The sequence below is a fragment of the Nipponia nippon genome, unplaced genomic scaffold (assembly GCF_047370975.1).
Source record: "Nipponia nippon isolate SJK-2023a ecotype South Korea unplaced genomic scaffold, ASM4737097v1 scaffold_5, whole genome shotgun sequence".
Taxonomy (NCBI): Eukaryota; Metazoa; Chordata; class Aves; order Pelecaniformes; family Threskiornithidae; genus Nipponia; species Nipponia nippon.
The window spans coordinates 77,706,444-77,729,448 of NW_028262369.1; the positions used below are offsets into that span (position 1 = coordinate 77,706,444).

Below are 23,005 nucleotides of genomic sequence, written 5' to 3' on the forward strand. Positions count from 1 at the left end.
GCGCCACGTGCTCTAGTAATGCAATTTACTTTCTTTTTCTTTGGGTTCGCAGGCAGGAGCTTCCCAGGTCATCTTCACTAATCCACTGGAGATTGTCAAGATTCGGTTGCAGGTAGCAGGAGAAATTACTACAGGACCCAGAGTCAGTGCCCTCTCTGTTATGAAAGATTTAGGCCTTCTTGGTCTTTATAAGGTATGTATTTCTGCTTTGAGTGGCTTCATCGTTTTATGTTTTATGCTAAACTTTTACACTATTGAAACAAAAAACTGTTAAAAGCAAAGAAACCTTTTGAATTTGAAACTGCTCTCTTCCTGCAGGGCAGCCCCCCAATGGAAAACTGAAGAAAACCCACTTCTATATTAATGGCAGTGGGATACAAAAAAATACTCTCCCATTCTGTCCTTTGGGCTTTTATGCCAAGCTACAGGGAGTCCTGTATTGCAGACCTGCTGGCTTCTGGCACTGATCATTTCATTTGGTGGGGTTTTGTGAAAAGTTTCTTTAGCTTTCCCTGTGTGTATTTCTTATGTTTATTTTTAATCTCTTTTATCTCTATTGTTATCTTTGCAGTAGGATATTCTCTTTGTCTTAATAATTTGACGGCAGTGAAACAGTAGTGGAGTTTAGTAGGATTCAGATTTTTAAGAAGTTAAGTGGTGGGATTTGTCAATAACGAATTCCACTAAAAAAAAGCCCATACTGCACTGTACTTCAGCAGAATGCCAGTCAAGAGATTCCTTCCCTGCAGGTACACTTACTACCATCATTACAGATCAGATGTAATGGAGCAGAAGCTGTTAGTTTTCTTAAACAAGGAAGAGTATTTCTTCCTGTATCTTCTGCCAGTGCAAGGGGTAATACCTAAATTCAGCAGTTTATATTAGCTGTGCACTTATAAAACATTGTTTTATGTGATTTGTTCACAGACCTGCAATAATACTATAAAAATGTGCAAATTTACTTTTAGAGCTGAAGCTTTTGTTTTGAATTCAGTGGATCAGATTCATGACCATTACATTTCCAAAAGGTCACAGGTGTTTTGGTACATGGGACAAAATTACCATTTCTGTTTGCAGTAATTAAACAATTCACCTTACTAAAAATTCTGCTGTTCTTTAGAATTGCATTATCATTTGTGAATAACTGTAAGAACTCATTTTAGAGCATAAAGTATCTGCATGAAAATCGTTGAAGGGTCAAGTTTCTCTTTATCAGGTTGTCTGCTTAAGCCACGTCGGGTTTGTGATGTGTGCTGTCTGTTACTGTAACTGCTGGGTACCTGGCCTCAGGTGGGTCCGGTGTGTGCAGGCTGCTGGCTTGGAGCATACCCGTTGGGTATCTAGGCCAGGAGTGGTGGTTTTGTAACATGTGAGCTTTCAGGATATGCGAATGAGATTTTTGGACATATAAGTGCTTGTTTGAGCTTTGTACAGACGGAGTTATTTTAGTTGGTAACAGACTGATGACTGAAGTTACTAGAAGAAGAAGATTAGGTACGTTTTATTAGCAGTATTCCACTGTTTTTACAGCATGCAAAGTTCTGTTAAGGAACTCTTTAATGGCAGGCTGTGGCCAGGAGCTACTCCTTGCAGTATTATCACAAGCCGGTAGTTTTGTCTCCCTGTATCTACCCTTGACTAAAAGACTCCCATTTTGCGAGTTTCCCTCTTTTTGGTAGCCTTCCTGTGCAGCTTCTTCAGGCAACCAGGTGACGCTCAGTGGAGATGACTATGAGGTCTTACAGTCCTCACTGATGTTTTAGTAATGCTTTTGTGTTTGGTGGAAATAATGGCACGCAGGGACTTGTCTTGCTGCTTCCGTGGTCGTGGGTTGTTGTCAGCAAGACGTAAGGACAGACCTTTGTCACTTTCTTCATCGCATTTGGACACATCATATGTAAAAGGTATTTATCCTCGGTACTGATGTCAGGATTGATGTCACGTACTGCTTGCCGAAATTAGGCATGAACCTGGAATCTTCCTCATTCTAGAAACTTACTTTAGATGTGCTTTATTCTTTTTTCAAGTTCAACTCTACATCTTCTGTTTCCTGAGTCGTTTTATTTTCTGTGTTATTTACCTGGTAGATCAAAAGAGTTGGTCCTTCCTGGGCTCAGGCTGCTTGCTGGATATCAATTTTAACCTTATTTACAAAATTTATTTGTATTATGTCTGTTTTCTGTGTGACAGGGTGCCAAAGCATGTTTCCTCAGAGACATTCCCTTTTCTGCAATCTACTTTCCTGTTTATGCTCATAGTAAACTGATGCTTGCTGATGAAAATGGCCATGTGGGAGGGCTTAATCTCCTTGCAGCTGGAGCCATTGCAGGTAATTTTGCAGAATGTTTTCTAGAAGTCATTTTTTTTTCTTTTAGTGAGTAATATTTAATATTCATTCAGTAGCCCCATATAAAGGAAGGGTACTGTACCATTGTATCTGATTTAATCTAAATTTGATCACTGTTATCCTTAGTGGGAGGCGATGTAATTTTGATGAGAGCTAATTACATTTGCATAATGTGGATAAACAGCGTAATGCAGCTCAGCAACTTATAGTCAAATTTGATCTGTCTGTCTCAATGGGGTTTTACTTGTTACTGTGCTCTGACTTGAAGGCTAATTTGAATCTTTGATGAACATAAAATGAGATATCGTAAGAGCTAAGAAGAAAATGACTTATCTAGTTTTGGATTCCTGAATAACCGAGGAGAAACTTGGTTTAAATGCAATTGCTAAAAATAGGGCATTAGTTTGTAAAGAAGCTGAAGTTAAAGTATCATGCTCTGAAATTTACAATATTTTAAGGCTTCTCAAAAATGTTTAGTATAAAGATTCTCTTTGTATACACTCATACACACATATACTTGTGCTATATAAAGAATAGGCAGCTGTGATAAAAGGTTGTTTTACTAACTGGCAAGTGGTATAAAAATACTAGATGTGGGAACTGTTGTGGTGGATACTTAAAAATGTGGATACAGATGGCCAGATTCTGCACTGCCGAGGATTAGATCACTAGGATGAAAACCAGGTATCTGCAGCCTCTCAGTCGTGAACAATTCAGTGTTGGAACCTGTGCAGTACAGAAACATCACTGGGCCGAACAGACCTTTTGTCACTTGTTACAGTCATAAGGAATCACTGCACACACATCAGTCGTGAGCTGCCTGTGGGTAAAGAGCAGTTTCCCATATTGGACTTGATAGAGAGCTTGGCTGCACCTGCTCTTTGCCGGTTGGTATGTTCTTTGTGCCAGAGGGGAAGGGAGAGACCAGCCAGGAAACCAGGAACAAATTTGTAGCCCTGTTTATTCCCAAGTAATGCAGAGCTGCCATAAATGGAAAATTATTTAGCTTACTGGACTCATAGAAGCACATGTAAATATTATTATTTAACTTGTATCTCATATAGACTCACTGTTTTTAGATTGCAGACTTCACAGCTTCTTGTCGTTTGTCTGGTTAGTGTTTCTGGGTCACTCATACTGAGCGATGAACCCTATTAAAAATGTGTGTAAATCTTGTAGGCCTGGTTTTATAGCCTGTACAGGAATCTGCCTTTCTGAATTGCAAATTTCAAACTCCCGATTGCTCGATCTATTCCTGTTATGCATGCGCTGCAGGGAAGAACACAGGCTGAACATATCTGCCTGTAAAGGAAAATCTGCATATGGTTGCTATTAGTGTATGCTCGTAGGCTTAACTACATTGCTTCTGTTTTCCTTTAAAACCTCCTGAATGGACCAGCAACACTTCTGAGAGTTTATGATCACCTATGCAAATCAGTGACTTGTTAAACTTTTAATTCGATGTTAACTAATAGTAGAAGTTCAACAGAAGTCAAAATCAATTTCAAAATTCTAAGTCAGAAGATGGTTCCTCTTTTTAAGAGGTTGAAATTTTTACAGTATTCAGAAGTATTCAGAAATATCTCAGATAACACAGTTATATACTGTGGAGTACATTTCTGAAAACTTTCTCCTTTCCTTTGACTAGAAAGCTGAGTGGTGCCTTGGAAGTGGAGATTTGTTCTTCCATCACTGTTGGCTAATATCACGCTGTTGGTACTAAGCAGACTTGTAAAACACCTTCATTGTCCTCAGTCTTTTTATGGCTTGCCTATTGAAGTAAGCAGCGTCTATTCTCCTACAGAACAGTCCAAACAGCAGTACAAACATATTTCTGTAGAACAGGTGTTTTAAGTAGTAGTTTTCTTCTTAACATCTTTAACAAATGGATGTGTAGGATTCACGTTCCCACATCAATCATCTGTGTAATTTGCAAAAGATGTTGTAGAGTACTAGCAAATACAGGAAGGCTGCCCAACTAATTTTTGTCATGGATATCTCTTATGACATATATAGCATATGTGCGAATTCAAAAATGCCTCTTTTATCTATTTGAAACTACTGTTAAGGAGAGAGCACTAGAAGATGTTGAGAGAATTGCTGTTGATGATAGTTCATTATTATTTTCGTTACTATCACTTATAGCCTTTAAATGTAGAAGAAACTCAAAAGGATTATACCAAGAACAAAGTTCACATTAATATCAGGTGTAAGAACTTGTAATGTCTAATTCTCGCCAAAAATATTAAAGTTTGCAGTTGTGTTTTTCAGTTAGAAGCATTTCAGCTTTTACAAGATTCTTTGTGCAAATTAAACGTGGTTTTCTTCTAAAAGGTGTGCCTGCTGCTTCTTTGGTAACCCCTGCTGATGTCATCAAGACAAGACTGCAAGTGGCAGCTCGCGCTGGTCAGACAACATACAGCGGAGTTATTGACTGTTTTGGAAAGATTCTAAGGGAAGAAGGCCCTTCGGCTTTTTGGAAGGGAGCCGGAGGTGAGAAATGCACTCTGAATATTAAGGCTGGCCCCGAGTCTGCAAATTAGCACTTGCTTTGTTAAGGACTCAAATTAGAGCGGTATTTACAAGGTCTGAGTCTGAAAAACATAACGTTTTTTAAAAACGTTTAGCTTCTTTCCTGAGAAACTTCTTTGTTTGACGCTATGATTTGTAATATTTAACAGCTCGCGTGTTCAGATCTTCACCCCAGTTTGGTGTTACTTTGGTCACTTACGAACTTCTGCAGAGATGGTTTTATGTCGATTTTGGAGGCCTGTAAGTCAAATATTTGCTTTTTAGCTTGTACAAAACCCCTGCCAATTTAAAAAGAAATATCTTACTTTTTTCCATGCATGAGACCACTTAAAATTACAGTATGCGAAGTCACCAAGTTAAGTACAGGTGCTCAAAAAATCACCCCATCCTTACACAATTGAGAGAAACTTGCATGCTACTTCTAAACAGATGAGGAGATAAAGAACCATTTCACATTTATTTTAAGACACTACATAAAATTTGTACGTCCGTTGTAGCAAGATATTTTGTCCATTTTCCCCATGTCACTGGAAGTTACTAGAATTTACAAGGCTATCAGTAAAAATGTAACTTCAGCCTTGGCCTTGCTTTCTCATTAAGTAGTGGTCTGAAACAGACCGTAGAAGTGAATTAATTAATGTCAGCTTTAACAGTCTTCCATACTCGGGCAAAAGCCTGAAGTATTTAGTCTAGATTTTGTAAAGTTATTCAGGATTAAGAAAACACTTTATTTAAAGGAAATGCTTTTTTCTTTTTCTTTCTGCAAACAGCAAACCTTCTGGATCAGAACCTACCCCGAAAACTCGAATTTCAGATCTTCCTCCTGTTAACCCTGAGCACATTGGTGGATACAGACTTGCTACAGCTACATTTGCTGGTATAGAAAATAAATTTGGTTTATATCTTCCAAAATTTCGATCTACTGGCATCGCTTCAGCTCAAGCAAAAAGTAGCAGCTGAATCCTGAAAAGATGTTTCAACCTAACAAAGCGATGCAGTGGAAAAAGTTCACAAGAGTAGTACTGTAATTTTTTCCAGTCAGCTGCATGTTGTTCTAGCTGAACTGAGCTTGCAAATCTAATTGCTCCTTTCTAATATTAATATATACCTGCATTTATTTGTTTATTTGCACACAAGGAACCAACTGAAGCTGTGGTTCTATGCCTTGTTTTAACCAGTGGCATGAATCTGTAGCCTAGACTTTGCCTTGCACAGCTCGCATTTAATGTTACTGTACATATTGTACATCTTTGTACAGAGACATCATGGCATCTATACACGTACATTTATATAATGGGTATTGCAGTTCAAAATAGTTTGAAATGTACAGAATGTTTTGAAGGCGTTTTGTTAACTATCATGTGACAATAAAATATTTAAAAACACTTAAGTCGGTTCACTTCTTTGTTTATAGAAAAGTTGTCCAGTGTGATTTTTTTCCCTCCCCTCCACAGATTGCAGATCAAAATGTAAAGATGAGATGCACCCATTTAATGAAGGTACAGTACAGGACATAGCCTCTGAAGGAATGCACTTCACGGCTAGTTGCAGCAAAGGTATTAAAATGCAAGGTGCTAGCTTGTAAGTGTAAGAGAACACAGGAATTAGATGAGCACATGCGATATTTTATTTTGCAGAGGTACTTTGTAACAAGGAATTCCCTCGGAACACATGGTAATACTAAACGTGTAATAGATCTTACCTCTATGGTAGCGTATTTAAAACACAGTGAGATATTTGCCAGTTATTAGCAGACTCAAGAATCTTTACGGGATTTATTACTCGGAGCGCCTTTTTTCCCCAGAATTTTTTTCCAGAACTTTTAATAACAAAAATTGAAGGCATTCTCCTTATTTTTAGATTGTTTTACCACTGTTAGATTAGGTTATTCTGGAAAAAAGACAGACTTACTTTTATATTCTTTTTGTATGCAAAACTGATTTTTTTAGACTTCCAGTTGAGTGGAATGCTAAGTAAAAGGAGAGGAGAAAGGAAAAGCTTGAACTATGTCTGGCTTAACGTCTGCCAAAAGTCTATCTGATGTAATTTTTAAATGCAAAAATGTCAGGGGAAATAGGGGAGTCTAGATTTCTACAGTCCTAGAGGAAAGGCAGTTATACTACCCATACAGCCAGAGAAGAGATGGGTGGGTTTCCAGCCTTGCTTACTGAAGTATGACAGCCTCCAATCTTTAGTTTTACGTGTTTCTTTCGGGGTTAAACATCCTGGAGTACAGTGCGTCCCAGCAGTATAAACTGATTGGAGATTCTGTTATTTTCTTGCTCAGGTGACAGCAGGCCAACATGAAGAGTTTTAGTCAGCTTATGAAGAAGTGGTTTCTTAAAAACTGAGCACTACAAGCACAGACAAGCCCTCCTTCAGTTCTCGCCTCTAAGCAAGATGTAAATCTTTTGGTGCTAAGTAATATTTAGTGAGCTAGGGGTTACAATACATCGAACTTGGGAGTTTGATCGCTGTTCTATGTCTTTATTAGGGTTTTTTTTTTTTCAGTTTAAAGAATTACCCGTTCTGTGCAGTTTTCTAGAGACAGGCTTCCCAGCACTCTCCCCATATCTATGTATTTTGTTCTGCGCTTTTCTAAATAGATACAAAAATGGTAGGTACCCACTGGCGTTTAATCTTAGTCACAGCTTGTTGACTGACTTGATCGAGGCCTTAGGAGACTTTAACAATGCAAGATAGCATTTGTATTTCTTACAGCTCCACTGGACAGTGTGGCTCCTGGGATGATCATTTACAGTATCTAGCATCACTGTTGGTCTCAATGTTGCAGGTATGGGTTTTACAACATTTTTAACCTGTACTCAACTATTTTGTGAGGGAGGAACACAAGCAGGAATGAATACAGAATAGTTTTGTTGGAAATTATTAAAAGGTTGAAGTTACGTAAAACTAATGCCCTATGACCTATATGTTTATGCCACAATCCATGAAAAGAAAGCCTTATCTACTGTATTTCTGAAAATGTAAGTCTGAAGGAAATGTATTATTAAGTGAGAACTAACAATCTCAGTAAAAAAAAAAAAAAAAAAAAAAAGACAAAACCAAAAAACCAGCAAGACAACAGAACATTCTGCTCCTTAAGAATTCTTGTGCCGGAAGGGTAAAAATCATGACATGGCGTGCCTGTTCTTTATATAGTTCACATGTTTCTCAACTGAACAGATAGCTGCTGTCGTAAGGTTGAAGAAAACACACAAGGCAAATGTCAAACTGAACAGTATGACTTTGCACTGAAAAGACGGGGGGACTTTTGACAAGCCAACACCAATGGAAGCCTAAATACATTTCACTTTCACACCCGCTGAAAAAGAGAACCTCCTGAAGACAGAACTGCTGTTACTGCTGCCCGTGTCTCTATGAGCTGCTCCTAACAGAACTGAGACAAGGAGAAACAGAAAAAAAACCCAAACCACCCAACAACTTAAAACACAAACAATGAAGAAACAATAAGAATACTTCTGGACATAAAGCTGATTAAGGAATATAAACCTAGTTCCTACTTTCAAGCATATAAAACAGCTCTTCTGGCAAAATGATAAGCTTGTAGCAGATTAAGAATACCAGAAACACACCTAGAGTCCTAGGTTAAAGGCATCGGTACTGGTTTAGTGCCTAATTAGTACAAGTTAGAATATTTACAAAAAAACCCAACCCAAACCAACTAAAAAACCCACCCCCAACCCCAAAACCAGTCTTGATGGGAAACTATAGTGTTCTAAGAAAGATGTACTCAAAACATTTAACCTTTAACAGACATTCCAACCATTCTGTTTCAAGCCATTGGGAGATTTTGTTTCAATAAAAATGTTAAAAAGCAATAAAAACATCTTTCTTTAACTTAATACAGAAAATTAGTAGCAAGTCTGTAGTTCACAGAATGCAAATCATCATGCTATAAAAATTAAGTAAAAATCTAGTTCCTTATCCTTTGGGAAAGAAAAATTTGACAACAGTAGCCTTTTTCCTTTTGGCAGATTGCCATGGTAGGAAGTGGAGGTGGGGGCAGAAAACAACTCTGTGTTGTGTGTAGTAAAATGAAACCAGCAGCTCCCAGGAACCTTCTACTGTCACACTACTGAAGGGACGTGGATTAGGGGTCAGGGCAGCTGACAAGTGCTCACATAATATTTATTTGTGAATCAGTCTCACCTTTTAATGCACCAATTCAAACAAAAAGAACTTGGTATTAAATATGTATTTCATTAATTCAGGTCCAATTATCAAATATGTTTGTAACTACAGACAAATTTTTATTCACATGTATTACCCACTACCAGAGTCTGAGGCTTATCTATATATAAACTATGAAACTTACTTGGAACATAGGCATGCATATCCATGGGTAATTTGAAGAGTTCAAATTAAAGAACGCTTCAGAGATTTACTACCTAATGAAGGTTAGTCTGTGTAATATAGAAAGTTTAGTTTAGAAACAGAACTTTTACTTTTCAGAAATAGATGCTGTTACAAAGTGGAAATTTCAGAAGCCCAACAGCAAATTTACACCAGGTTAGTGTTTCAGCAAAAGAAGTAGTTCCTTGCAAAGTCAACGTTAACTGTATTAAAAGTTACACAAATCCAAGAATGTGCTTGTAATTGATATATAAAAAGTGACAATGCAAGACCTGATTTTCAGTGATCTTAATACGTTTTCAAAGTCCATAGTTGAATCCCTATATTCCTCCCTTAAGCTATTATTTGAACTGACATACGCTTACACTTTTAAGATTTGCATCAAATCATTCATAAGTCTACCACTGCTGCCTATTTTTAAAGATCTACGCCGGTATGCGGGTTGCAGCTTCCTCTTCCGCGTCAGCTCTGTTAGCATTTATTTCTGCCAGTGTTCGACCAAATCGAGTCCACTCATCACTGCGAGGAACGGCAATTTGCTGTTGACAAAAAGAACGTTATTTAAACCTACTGATAAATAAAAACGGAGCTCATTTTGAACTGCAGAGTGCTTAAGTAATGTTCAGAAGAGGTTTCGATAGAAAAGCTTACCTTTATTTAGTGTAATTTTTAAAATACTCTGAACATCAAAAGCTCTAACTAATAAAAGAAACAGAATTTGAAAATCCTGTATTTAAGTATGTAATGATACTATTGCAAGCTTGAATGATACGCCTCCATCTGAGAGACTGCCTCCAAAGGGGAATACTAATGCCATGTCCTCATCCAATGAATTGGTTACGTACTACTGCAGTACACATACTTGCAATAGCAACAGCTTCCCTGCAGGAACAAAGTCGAGACTGTGTCACCGCAAAATTTTTTGTTCGGTACTTCTCAAGCTACGGTCAGAATTCACACGTGCCACAGTTACAAAGAAGATAAAATCTCTACAAACAAAACCACTGATTCTTTCATCTTATTTCACCAGCCTTACTATAATGTTTTTACTTTTTGATTGGCTGCCAGATAGCATGCTAAAAAGTTATGCTAGAATACCTGAAACAGACAGAAAAAGGCAACATTCATTTGAAAATAAAAATTAGACCTTATTCCTCTAATCACAGGGGAAAAAAGTTAAAAGCAAGTTGCTAAATAAGAGTACAAGTCAAAGAAACTCGAGTGTTTTGTGATGCACTTCGTACAACACGTAGTATACATACCTCTCCCACGTCATATATAACTATTTGTCCCTCTGAATCACCTACAGCAATCTCTCTCCCAGAATGCGTCCATCTCACGCGGTTCAGGGCAGGATTGCCCTCCACAGTAATGCTTGCAGTTGGCACCTGTATCCATTTAAAACACATTGCTAAAAAATGCATGAGGATTCCATAAGCTATAGATTACAGAACACACCTAGTCCCTCAGTGTTGGATCAAAAGAAGTGCCAAACATTTCAACTGAGGCAGAGTATGTAGATCTCAAAGACTCTCAGTGGCCTTTAGCTATCGCCAGTGACATGACCAAAACAACACATCTTCTGTCCCTTGGCCAAAGTACAAACATCCTCTATCACAAAGCACATCTGCACTCTTGTCGTGAGACAGGAGGCACAGACATGCCTTCAGTCAGACAGCAAGGAGGAGCCCTGGGATCTCAAGAAAGATTGTGACAGAGGGCAGGGATGAAATCAGCTGCTTTGGCAGGTCAAATCCTGTCCAAAGGCTAGAACTGGGTAATTCCAATTTGAAGCCATACGCTGGCATATGCTCGTACAAAACTGCTTTTTCTTCTATATGCAGTTTTAAGAAGGTGAAATTTAAGTACTGAATATCTGTCAGGTTATTCCTCTCACCTACCTCCAACAAATTTAAGTCTCAGAGAAGATCTATACTATAATGTTTAACTCACACCAGAAAACCCAGACATTCAGTTCTCTAAGTTTAGAAACAAATTACAATTTCACTGCAGTATTACAACAGTAATATGGCAATAGGAACAACGGTGGTGTGTGGGTAACAGGTCTGTTCACACTTCTAAGCTATAGCCAGCCAAGGCCATATTGGGGGAGGTCTATAATCACTTTCACAACATGGATCAGTGTTACACCGACAGATGTTTTGCACTCCTGTTACAGGTAAAACAATTTAATTACCACTGTTATTTATTATGAGTCAATTGAGCTACAACCCTGTAATCAAAGAATGATACTATTACGCAGAAACTACTGGAACTACATAATATTTGAGAACAACAACAAAAACCAAATGAAAATGCTATGGTAAACTCCTGACATTTTTTTCAAAGTATAAAAACACTTTTCCAGCTACATTTGACTGTTAACCTGACTGCCTCACCTCTGTATCATTGTTGAGATTCCACAGATCAAGCCTGCCCATCCCATCCACGCAGGCAAACAAGGCAGGGTGAGTTGGAGACCACATCACATCATAAACATAATCTGAGTTGTCTTCAAAGGAGTAGAGAGGTTTGTTATTCTGAAAAAGCAAACACGACAGTGCAATACCCAAACTCTGCACTTCAAAATTATAAAGCTAACAAGTAAAGCAAAATACAGAACTTCTCAGCAGCATTATCAGCAGTAACTAAGAAGTGATTCACGTTTTTACTTACTTTATAAAATGCCTCTGCAAAAAGCTGCCAAAAATTAATGCTATTATTAAAGGGATGCTTTCCAAAGCATGCAGCATTTTTGCTGGCTGCTACTATTAAACCATCAGTAGCAACCCAATATTGCAAGAGATTGTAAATTCAGTGCATTAAGAATCTTGTAAATCAAGCTAATGGTAATTCAGTGACAGCACTTCATACTATTACTGGGAGATTCTAACTCTGCTTTCTCTGCTTTGCATTCCTCAGGGCATCAGACTAACAGAGAAAGAGGTAATTCTGGCAATGGGAATGATAGATATTTCAATTGTGAGCCCCATGGAGTTTAACTGACATCAGTTTTGGTGCTGTCCCTTGGTCCTCCACAAAATTGTAGCAAAACATTTGCTTTATGTATAATATGAAGTAATGGATTTTACAACATTATTTACATTTGATTACATTGTAATTGTTGCTGATAACAAAGGGCAAGAGGGTGAACGGAATGGATCAGAAGTATACAAATTACGTACAATCTGAAAGCAAAGCTTTATGTTGTTAACGATAGTTTTGTTCATCAGCTGTCTCCTCTTTGCAGGACTGCTGCTAGGAACCTAGAGAGCTTCACGGGATTTGACTTCGGTTTACTGAAGTTTCTTAAGTAGCTTACATTATAGCACCACCTTGTGTCAAGGACTATGAAGAAAACCACTGAACTATCTAAGTTACCTTAGTTGTCCAAAGCTTTACTGTCCAGTCAAAAGAAGAGGTGACAAAAAGATGTGAGAAGTCTACAGGTCCAACTGCTGCATGGCAGTTGATACCTGTGATTGGTCCCTGGTGTCCTTCAAACATCTCACTGATTCCAGCTTTGCTGTTTAAAATATATAACCAAGATTAATTTATGTGGTAACTGTACATCTGCAGACAGAGACAGCACTGAAATGCAATTTAAATATAGCCACAAGAAGATTTTGCTGCTTTGTATGGATGTTACCCCACTGCAAAAGGCTTCAACACAACAGGATCACAGAAGACCAGGCTTGAATATGGACCTTAACTTCAACATCTATTTTCTGCTGATCTTAAGTGCCCAAATATACCACAGGGAGAAAAGACTCATTCAGCCGGTACCAGTCCACACATTCAACCACATTGTTCTCCAAGCAATAGCTAAAACTTCCATTCATACAAAGAACAAAATCCAGTCCTCAGGAATGAGCGTAAAACTCCCACTGACTTAAGAGAAGTTGTATGTACCTTACGGACACAGAGTTCAGGCATAAAACAGTAACAATATATCCCTAATAGTCTCCTATCAGGAGTGATGAAAAAGAAGGGGGGAAGAGATGGGAAGCATGTTACACAAAAGTGATACAATTTTTGGTATTTTGGAACCAAAAAGCTGTGCAGCAAGGGCGATGTGTATTTGAGATGAAACCTGGACACTCAATTATATTTAAGAAAGCAATTGATAAGATACAGTCAGACAATTTCAAAATAGATTGAACAGCGGGAGAAAAGCTAGCCAATTTAAGATTTGTGCGTGATGTTACTGTACAATTATCTATAGAACCGATAGGAAGTTTGGAATGTTCTGCTACAATTCAAATGAAAAAAACCACAGTGACCTACGCTGCCCTTATCAACAGAAACAACCTCTAGTCACTGAAGGCAGCATAGTACCAACTCAGTATTCCAACTTCTGTTTTTAATGAAGCTCTGACTCGGGGAAAAAGTGTGCACTGGAATTCATATACAGCTACTTTGAACTCCTTCGAGACAAAGGAGTAAACGTGCACTATAAATAATTTTAGGAGTGTAAAGCATGCAGGGACTCATCCTTTCACTGTTTTTATTTCCTTTGAATAATCAAAGTTTGTATTTACCTGCCATGACGGCATGCAGTGTACACTGAGCCTTCTTCACTGCCAACAACAAAGTTGTTGACATCTCCAATAGGGAAGGACATGCAAGTAACAGCCACAGCCTTGGACTGTTTGTGAACCAGCTCCATGCTATCCTGTAGCGAAAATACCAGCAACTTACTTAAAAAAAAAAAATTGAAACATTAACACCTACAAAGTCATTTACATTTTTCAATAGTAGGGGTTTTTTTTATATTTTACTTGTACAGAATTGGGCGGGAATAAAAGTAATTTCTTGTTAAAATTATGTTCACCACTAACACAAGTGCAACAAAAAATATACAAAAGGATCAACAGACAATATTTGATTCCATGAGTGGGGAAATATTTTACCAAATAGTTATCAAGCTACTTCAAGTACAAGTCTGTGTGTTGGGAAAATGTTTATTAATGCTTCTTAGATTAATTAAATTTTTAGGATATATTAATCTGGAATAGATACTATATATATCCAAAGTTATCTTACCTGCGGTTGGGAAAGCATGTCCAGACTCCAAGAGCATATTTTCCCATCAGTTGAGATACTAATCAAATTATGAGCATTCTGGGTCCCAACAACATTTACACAGTACACTGGGTGCTAAGAAATGTAAAATACTATCAGAAAGAGGAATTTCCAAGTAATAACCAATTCTTCTATAATTAATATACAATAAAATATAAAACTTCACCATTTAACAAAACATAAAAGACTGATCACAGCATGGTACAAAGAATACTGTCCTATAAAACTGATACTTGTTTTTCTCACACTGATTTTTATGAATAGCGTGGTTCTTCAGTGATAGCATTGGCAAAATATGGACATAAACATTTAAGCATTATCAATCCAGTGCGCAGGACAGAGTTTCCTAGAGGTTAAATACATCTCAACAGGGAACAGTCCTTGAACATATTTCACCCCCTACCGTGTGAGCAGCAGCCGAAAGTGGAGTTCTCTGCACTGGGGTTCTCTTATTGCTGCGATTATCCCATAGCACTATTTGGCCTGAGTATGTGCCACCAACCACCAGATTGGGATGAAATTTTGCAAATGTAGCTGACATCACTGCTGACTGAAACGAAAAAAAAACAAACCAAAACCACACAAACAACTAAATACACAAAAACCCTATCATTCAACGTTATGTCTAAAACTAAAGAAAACGGGACTGAATATCAGAGTGAGTTCTTCGCCTAGATTTATTCGATACACTATTTCACTGTCCAATTACTTGATTCACAAACCCTTTGTGAACCCCCAACAGTCTTTTAGTTTTAATTTGTATTCATAAAATGAAGTTTTCCTCCTCTTTTCTTTCATAGGTATACATTTGTATTCTTCTTAGCATAGGAAGGGAAGGCCCACAATGCACAAGATTTTAATAATGTTTTGCCACATTCTGTGGGCATTTTCTTAGAGGACATAAAAATACGTTTTGATAAAATAAAGTTACTTTTGCAGTCTGGGCTTTGACAGTAATCTGACAACATGAGATTAAATTTTAATTCAACTATGTTATTTTTCAGAATTACTGCATTTTGAAAATAAAGCAGCTATCCCAGGCATGACATAAGGGAAGAAATTTGCATGGTTTTATCTTTCAGAAAACTACTAGAAAGCCTCCATCTGCCTTTTTCTTGATGCATATGTTTCTAGTTTTCATCCTTGCTCCATCTCCTCAGGCCATCTTCATTTTATTCAGTAAACTAAGCTCTAGTAGTATACAATCCCACTCAGTCTCCTTACATACAAACCTTCTTTGTGGTTCAACCATTACACAAGAAGGTTCTTTGGTTTTTAAATAAATTAAAATAAGAAAATGAGTTCTCAAACAAGACTGAATTCTGAATGGTCAGAAATTCTGAAACAGAATGTTTCTAAACTGAAATCTCTAGCTATCAACATCTGTTTGCAGATACATATGGTTAAAGTGAATGCCAGCCCAATGAAATCATGATGTTGACAAGCATAAGGAAGGTACTTGTCCAAGTTAATCAACATAAAATCTTTAGCCTCCTGAGACAGAATCATACCTGGCAGTGAAAGACATACTCTGGGGTAGTTTTCTTGTACTTCATATTCCATACAAGGGCCACTCCATCAGGCTCATGAGGTGCATCCTCATTGTTGTTGTAAGAGGCTACAAGTAATTCTGGGTACTGTAAAACAAGTTAAAAAGACTCAAAGTAAGCAAGATGACTAACTAATGGTCCAGACAATCCTAGAATCTTTGTTTTCTTTTGCCAAAATAGGGTTAAAAAACCCACAAGCCATCTTACATTATATATAAATGAGAAATTGTCAGTTAAAACTGCAGTTGTTTCAAATGTAGCTCATAAAACAGCATTAACATACACATTAGAGTCTTGTTCTGTCTTTCATGATAACCTGCTTTTAAATGTAAACCCCAGTACTTTTAAGTGAGCTTTTGTTAGTGAAGCTAACAGTTACCTCTACAAAGTAGTCCATAAACCAGAAACAAATAGACCAAAGACTTTCTTGGTAATACAAACATTTTGCTACTTTTCACAAGAGATTAACAGCTCTGTTTACTTTTTGCAAACTATGGAGCATGTAAGGAACACATTTAGAAATACAGCCTGTATTAATTGTACTTATAGAAGGGTCAAGCGCATAGAACTAGAAGAATTCACAAAGATAACTGCTTAACGTAAGCATTATTTTTTACCTGAGATGACCAGTCCAAACAGCTGACAACGCGATGCTTTGACCAACGTTCATCAAAAAACTGCCTATTTAAGGACAGTTTTGCTCCTGCTTGAATCTCTCTATAAAGGCAATTAGCAGATATTAATCTTAGATCACTTTTTCAGTTACAAATATTGCACATTCACAGTAAAGTATTCAACATTCATGTTACCCTTCTTTGTCTTCTAAGTCTCTTCCACTGTAGTCAAAGAAAATGTTGATTTGCTCAGAAAGGGCTCTTTCAACAATCCTTGTGGAGTGGTCAAAGAAACTTAAAAATTCTTCAGAATGCAAAATTTGTTGTTTTTCCTCTTCTGTAAGTTCATGAGGGGCTGCTGGAAAAGAATTATACATACGTTCTTTGTACTGCATACTTTCACCAGTTCCCTCCAAGGAAGAAAAACAGAGTATTTACCATGACGTTGGAAAATTTGTTTCCTAACATCCACAGATTTTAAATACATTTTATATTTTGCTAGCTGATTGTTAAAATGTAAATCAAATTAATTTCAACTTAATGGAGAGAAAAGAAGTTAAAAATTTATTGATGTCTGTCTTTACAACATATTCAGAAGTCTTGAGGTGAACTGTACCTTCTTCCTCCTCCTCTTTTTTTAATGTTTTTTCTTCCTCAGGTTCAACTAACGGTTTTGGTGCAACCACATCATCTTCATCTTCCTCATCTAAGGAGAAACGTTATGGCGAGACTGTCAATGTTTTTAAAGAGGAACAGTAACATTCCATATGAATCTCAAATAAGCAGATGTAAAATGGTATCATTTAGCTTAAAATGGTTATATTTGTAAAATGTAGTCCCTAGGATAACATTATCTCAAACCAAAAGATCATTGGAACACTGTCTACACCTGGATTTTAGTTGCACTAAATTATGTAGTTGTATAAACTGAAATAAGACACATAAGAAATTGTAAAGAATCCGAAGTAGAAATCTCTTACAAGCATTTATGATTCCACACAAAACCATGTGGTGGATGCATGTTCTGTGTAACATACTGACACATTAATGCTGCAGAATAAAGAAAAAATCAAATGTCTAAAATAGTCTACAGAGCAGCTGCTTACTTGTGATCTGAAACCATCAGAGTCTAATGGGTCTTCACACGGCATGAAGATGGCTTACATTAGCTTTCAGGTTGCTATTCTGAGAGGCAAATTTTGCTAAAGATAATAGCAGGGAAATTACATTTTTTCTGTCATTCTAAATGCAAGTCTCATTATCTGTATCATGTTTGGCAATGAGAACTTTACAACAAAATGTGTTTTCCCTAATTGCAACGCGTAACATAAAATATTAATGTTCAGGAACACTGACAAGGTTTAGAGCACTTTTTGCATTTCTACATTGTCTTCTTTGAATACCATAAACCAGAAAATAACTTTAAATTACTTAGTCTTGTGGAATATGCATTTCCTGTCTTTTCTTCATCCACGTTCTAGAATAAGCTTCTGAAAAGACTATTTTCATTGGTAAAACAGCTATGTCATCTGTCTATAAGGGAATGGCAGTGGGAGACTGCTGCATGCTTCATCACAAGTAATGAGACAGTATTCAAGAGGGACTAGGCTTGTTTGTTGCAGCCATCTCCCTGACCCATGTTCAAAGTTATCTGACAAAAAAAAAGTAAAAAAAAAAAAAAAAAAATCCACATGCATGCGCACAAAAAAAAAAGAAAAAAAAGGGTGGTCAAGGGATGGGAACCAGCTGCCAAGCCATGGTCCCAGCAGCCAGGCCAGCTGACTAGATAGCAACAACCAGATGGTACTGCTAGGATTGTCTCTCTGCTATGAGGTGGCAATGGGATGGCACAACATTTTTCTGCCTGACTGCTTCCAATCATGTCTTTCCCCAACGGCAAGCCTGTGCAATTACCAGCACTCCAGGAGGTCTACAGACAAGCCTTTACCCTGCAAACAAAATACAGCTTGTAGGCCATACCAGCTGCCAAACCACACACATAGTGATAGGTTTAAAGAGGTCTGAAAATCTTTCTAACTCCATAGTATAAGCAATAAAAATATAACTGTACCTGCAGGAAAGAAAGCTTTAAATGACACTGTATAATGCACACAATAATACAAACTCCAACTTAATCAAAATGATAATGACGTATGCCAATCCTACATTACTTGAAATTGAGCGATTTTTACGTTCTGACAAGTTTACAGAACTAGGATAAATGGCATGAATGATTTCAATATATGCTCATACTTTTGAACCAAATGGTGAAGGTTAAAATCTTTCCTTTCAAGGGCCTCAATCAGCCACAAAGGAAAACAGTAATCACTGTCTTTTCAGCCAGCCCAACCGCATTTGTCAGCCCTTTCTCCGTCAATGCAGCCAGAGCAATCAACCTGCCAAACATTCAGAATGGAAAAACAATCTGAAAATACAGGGTATAATGCACCTGCCAGTGAAAATGGCCATTTCAAGAAAAGCTAGTGATCTCAGTGACCCTGCTGAGGAGGCGGTGGTGCAAAGGGGAAAGAACGCGTAAAAGAATTCTTAGTGATCTCCACTCTCTTGCACATTGACACTTCCTTACAAAGCATGCCAATTACAGCTTTTGTGCTACTTAAAAAAAATGAAAGCTTTTTTTGGCAAAATAATCACGCAGAGAAACAGAAAGACACTGCTCCTTTTTAGATGGATTCACATGTACAGCGGACTAGTAATCTGAAAACTGTATAACTTGTAGCAGTTCTAAAGAATGGAATTCTTAATGTCAAATCGCTATAGGTGTGAACACTGATTAATTAAAAAAATGTAATACGAGTTAACACACATGATTTTGAGAACAACAAATACAGGACCACATATTCACATTACAGCCACGTGGATAAAAATCCCCTTCTTGTTCACCCTGCCAATCAATCTTGCAGATTTAAATGATGCCTTCAAATTCAGAAATTTGGTTTTGGGTCACCCTGGATACATTATTCTAGCTTTGAAAGTCCCAAATTAGAAATTTCAGCCCAATCCCCCTTTAGTCATACTACACTGATTCTAAGTACCATTTTCAGTGACAGGAGTCCAATTCTTGTCAAATGCAGATGGTCAACCCCTTAGTGCTAAGTGACCTTCTAATCTACATATTTTATTCAAAAGATCATATAGTTGATTGCTCCTGCATTTTAATGTTTGAAACATAAATGGTATGTATTATATAGAGATCTAAATTCCTTCATAGTACTTTCACAGCATACAGCCAGTTGATATTACTGCATTTAAATGCAGGATACAGCACTTATTGTAATATTCTCAAAGGATCAGACTTGAAATTGAACATGTCATCTCACTGTGATTTATCTGTAACTACATAAATCTAAAACCTTCCCTCTAAAGAAAGAAAAGTAATACACAAACTTTCTCATTAAGGGATCTGGAGGAAAAAAAAACAAACAAACAAACAACCCACCAACAACAACACAAACAACACAAAACAAAAAAACCCCACATATACAAGCTCTTGACCTCATTATCCAAAACTAGGATGCTTCCTTATCTGAAACTAGGATACTTTCTCAGAGAAGTTTACAATCAAAAAAGGCAGCATGAGGCTGTTGGACAACAAAAGAAATAAGAAGTTTTTGTTTTAATTACTTCTCCTGTCTCTGCTTTATCTTAAATTTATTTAATAACATGCCAGGTGCTGGTATTTGCAAGGAATTGGCATAACAATAATATATTACCCAGCAAATACTGAAAGATTGGACATACTATTTCTGAAAAAGTTCCACATCTAGTAAGTCAAGAACCCATGGAGTGGTATACTGCATTTATTTCAAGTCAGCTACATAAATTTGGAAACCCTAAAAGCACTGTCTAACTTCATCCTCCTTATTCATTATTGACTGTACCTACTGGCATTTTATGCCACTTCAATTGTCAGTATACCAAATACAATTCAGCATTTAAAAAAAGGCTGCTAAGACTTAGGAAAGTCATAGGGTCATGAAGACAGGAAATAGGACTCTATGTTGCATCAACATATTGATGAATATTCATTATAATATGCTAAGGGGTTAACTCCATGTTATTTCTGACAGGCGAATAGAGGATCTAAGGTTACAAAAGCAGTAAAGATTGCATAAAAATAGCAGCTACTTTAATAGCGACAAATTTCTTGTCAATGAATGCTACAAACAGGTTTAATGAACCGCTGAATTTTTACTTTGAGTTAACATTGAAGTTGTGATGTATTTTGGCAATACAGAAAGAAAAGCGGTGCTGTAAATTAGGCTGCACCTAGCAATAACACTATAGAGTGAAGTTCCAGTTGTCTGAGTAATCTGTTGCTGCAGAGTAGGTTAATCAAAGTTAAATCATCTGTGAAATGGGTGGCTTTTGTTAAGCCGAATGTCTTCATATCAAGTTTTCCCATCTATATTTCACTGTACATTTAAGGCATGTACAGAACAATACATAAATATATAAGCACCCATTATTTCTTTTTAAAATATTAAAATGTAAAAATGTAAAAATTCACTGTAACAGCATCCAAGAAGCCAATCCTATACACCAAATTGTTATTACTCAGCTTAAGTCAGAATTAAGAGGACAAAAACGCTTATTGTTTTCATTCTGTGTCTCGGAGACTTTACCAGACAATAATTCCTGAAAGAGGGGAGCTAATGCAATATACTGTCTGCAGTTAGTTGTGATGGCACATGCACAATACTGTACAGCAGCACTAAATAACAAGTATCCCATTAGTCCACGAAAAGCCTTAATTGTGACAGCTGACCAGAATCCTATTCCCCTATATGCTTATCTTCCTTTGAATTAACTACTTCAAGGACTCATAACACATCTTTATTGGGTGTATTCATGATTAATTTCTTTCCATGCAAATTTGAACAATATGTTATTAAATCACAAAGGAAGAGATCAAACAGTATAGTAGAGAGCAGTGTAGCAAGAAGTACAGATAAAAAAATTTAGCACCAATAATTACAGTACTCTGGGTGTTGGCCAACATGGAGCCTGCAGAACACTAAGACATATACCAGAGTTCACATCTGAATTGCATCTATGTTGCTGAAACTGCTTCTGCTGCCTGCTAGAAAGAGATGAGTGTATGAAGGGAACGCAATTTCAAATGTATTTTCAGAGAGAACTGAAAATTTGCTGCCTGATAGAGCATGCCAAATAGAGGCTAAATAACAGCCCTAAGAACCAGTTGACCACACTAACTAAAAAACATGTCCACCAAAATTGGACAATGAGGGAAGCAGGCAGAATCATGGGAAGTGAGAAATGGATTTAGATAATAGAAAAGGGGATGGCAGAACAAGGATGCTGGGGAATGGAGCAGCCTAAACACAGGATGTTCATGTTATGATGGTGACAAAAGTTAAAGCGTAATAATGGTGTAGAGACACAGATGCTTAGGCTTACTAGTTATGAAATAAGGGAGAACAGACCAAGTATGGCACAACACTTTTATCAAGACAAAATAAATTTATTTGGTCCCTAAACAAAAAAGATGGCCATCATTACTGTATCACAGAATGACAAAACCCCCAAAACAGGAATAGGACATGCCAAGAGAACAAGAGAAAAAAAAAGAGCCTATTTTCTCTGCTATATTCCTCAGAACAATGAACCATTTCATGATTTCATTTCTTTTACATAATAAATACAGCTGCTACAGAAACAGTAGCGTTAGAAGACTAAGGCTATTGAGAATTCTGGAGAAAAAAAAAAGTGGGGGGAAAGAAGTACTAAAGACAGACACGTGTCAGTATTTTCATCAAAGCAAGAAGTTTGAGAGCACCAAGACTGCCACCCCGACACCATTTCTTACTGTGTTTCTCTTCTTCTGTATCCTTAGTCACTTACTTGTATACATGGGACCTTGAGGAAAGAGCAGCTGTGGGTTACACCCATCATACAAAAAGCTCATAAAACAAGTATTGCAGATTTACCTTCTAAGTCTACTTTGGATGTGGGCATCTTCCTATAAGAACTGTGAAACATGTTTATTAAAAATTCAATTAATTGGGAAATTTAATATTCCATACTGTTCAGAATACAGTGAATGACTTCCTGTGGCAAAATACTTAGCGGTCTAAAGATGACTCAATCCCTAATCAGAGTGAAACAGATTTCTAGGCGAGATCCTGATTTTATTGTTTTACAATATTATAAAAAGAATCAATCTTCCTAAGACAGGCAGTTTCTCAAATACTTGAGGTCATAATAAATCAGCATATTAGTACTGTAGTAAAATAATGGAAGTTCTGAGAACTGTTAGCACACTAAATGCCTTCACCTCCTAAGGAAGCTGTCACATTTCAAAATTAAAAGCTGGACATTCCATAAGAGAAAACAAGGCTATCTACTATTTTGGATACAACGTTTCAAAGGGGTGGGGGTGAAGAAACGTGGAAAAGTCCTAATTCCAGCAGTGCTACTTTTTGTCTTAGCATGAAAAGGCTATAGTGCCACTAGCA

The 23,005-nt window shown here is 37.1% G+C and overlaps 2 protein-coding genes across 9 annotated transcripts in view; one reads left to right on the plus strand and one right to left on the minus strand.

The window, feature by feature from the left end:
- The window catches only part of SLC25A12 (solute carrier family 25 member 12), a 52,787-nt gene extending 46,523 nt beyond the window's left edge, over nucleotides 1-6,264 (plus strand). For all 4 annotated transcript variants that reach the window (XM_087731120.1, XM_087731121.1, XM_087731119.1 and 1 more), the window contains 5 exons: nucleotides 53-193; nucleotides 2,191-2,329; nucleotides 4,682-4,840; nucleotides 5,029-5,119; nucleotides 5,650-6,264. In XM_087731120.1, the coding sequence (XP_087587246.1) occupies nucleotides 53-193; nucleotides 2,191-2,329; nucleotides 4,682-4,840; nucleotides 5,029-5,119; nucleotides 5,650-5,839 (720 nt within the window). In that variant the 3' untranslated portion in view covers nucleotides 5,840-6,264. The remainder of the gene's footprint in view (nucleotides 1-52; nucleotides 194-2,190; nucleotides 2,330-4,681; nucleotides 4,841-5,028; nucleotides 5,120-5,649) is intronic.
- Nucleotides 6,265-9,083: 2,819 nt separating this feature from the next.
- The window catches only part of DYNC1I2 (dynein cytoplasmic 1 intermediate chain 2), a 31,899-nt gene continuing 17,977 nt past the window's right edge, over nucleotides 9,084-23,005 (minus strand). For 4 of the 5 annotated variants that reach the window (XM_087731124.1, XM_009462051.2, XM_087731123.1 and 1 more), the window contains 11 exons: nucleotides 17,122-17,211; nucleotides 16,701-16,863; nucleotides 16,509-16,608; nucleotides 15,853-15,978; nucleotides 14,745-14,891; nucleotides 14,303-14,416; nucleotides 13,798-13,931; nucleotides 12,638-12,782; nucleotides 11,656-11,796; nucleotides 10,519-10,644; nucleotides 9,084-9,795 (listed from right to left, as the gene is read on the minus strand). In XM_087731124.1, the coding sequence (XP_087587250.1) occupies nucleotides 9,682-9,795; nucleotides 10,519-10,644; nucleotides 11,656-11,796; nucleotides 12,638-12,782; nucleotides 13,798-13,931; nucleotides 14,303-14,416; nucleotides 14,745-14,891; nucleotides 15,853-15,978; nucleotides 16,509-16,608; nucleotides 16,701-16,863; nucleotides 17,122-17,211 (1,400 nt within the window). In that variant the 3' untranslated portion in view covers nucleotides 9,084-9,681. The remainder of the gene's footprint in view (nucleotides 9,796-10,518; nucleotides 10,645-11,655; nucleotides 11,797-12,637; nucleotides 12,783-13,797; nucleotides 13,932-14,302; nucleotides 14,417-14,744; nucleotides 14,892-15,852; nucleotides 15,979-16,508; nucleotides 16,609-16,700; nucleotides 16,864-17,121; nucleotides 17,212-23,005) is intronic. The other variant, XM_087731127.1, reaches the window with a different exon arrangement.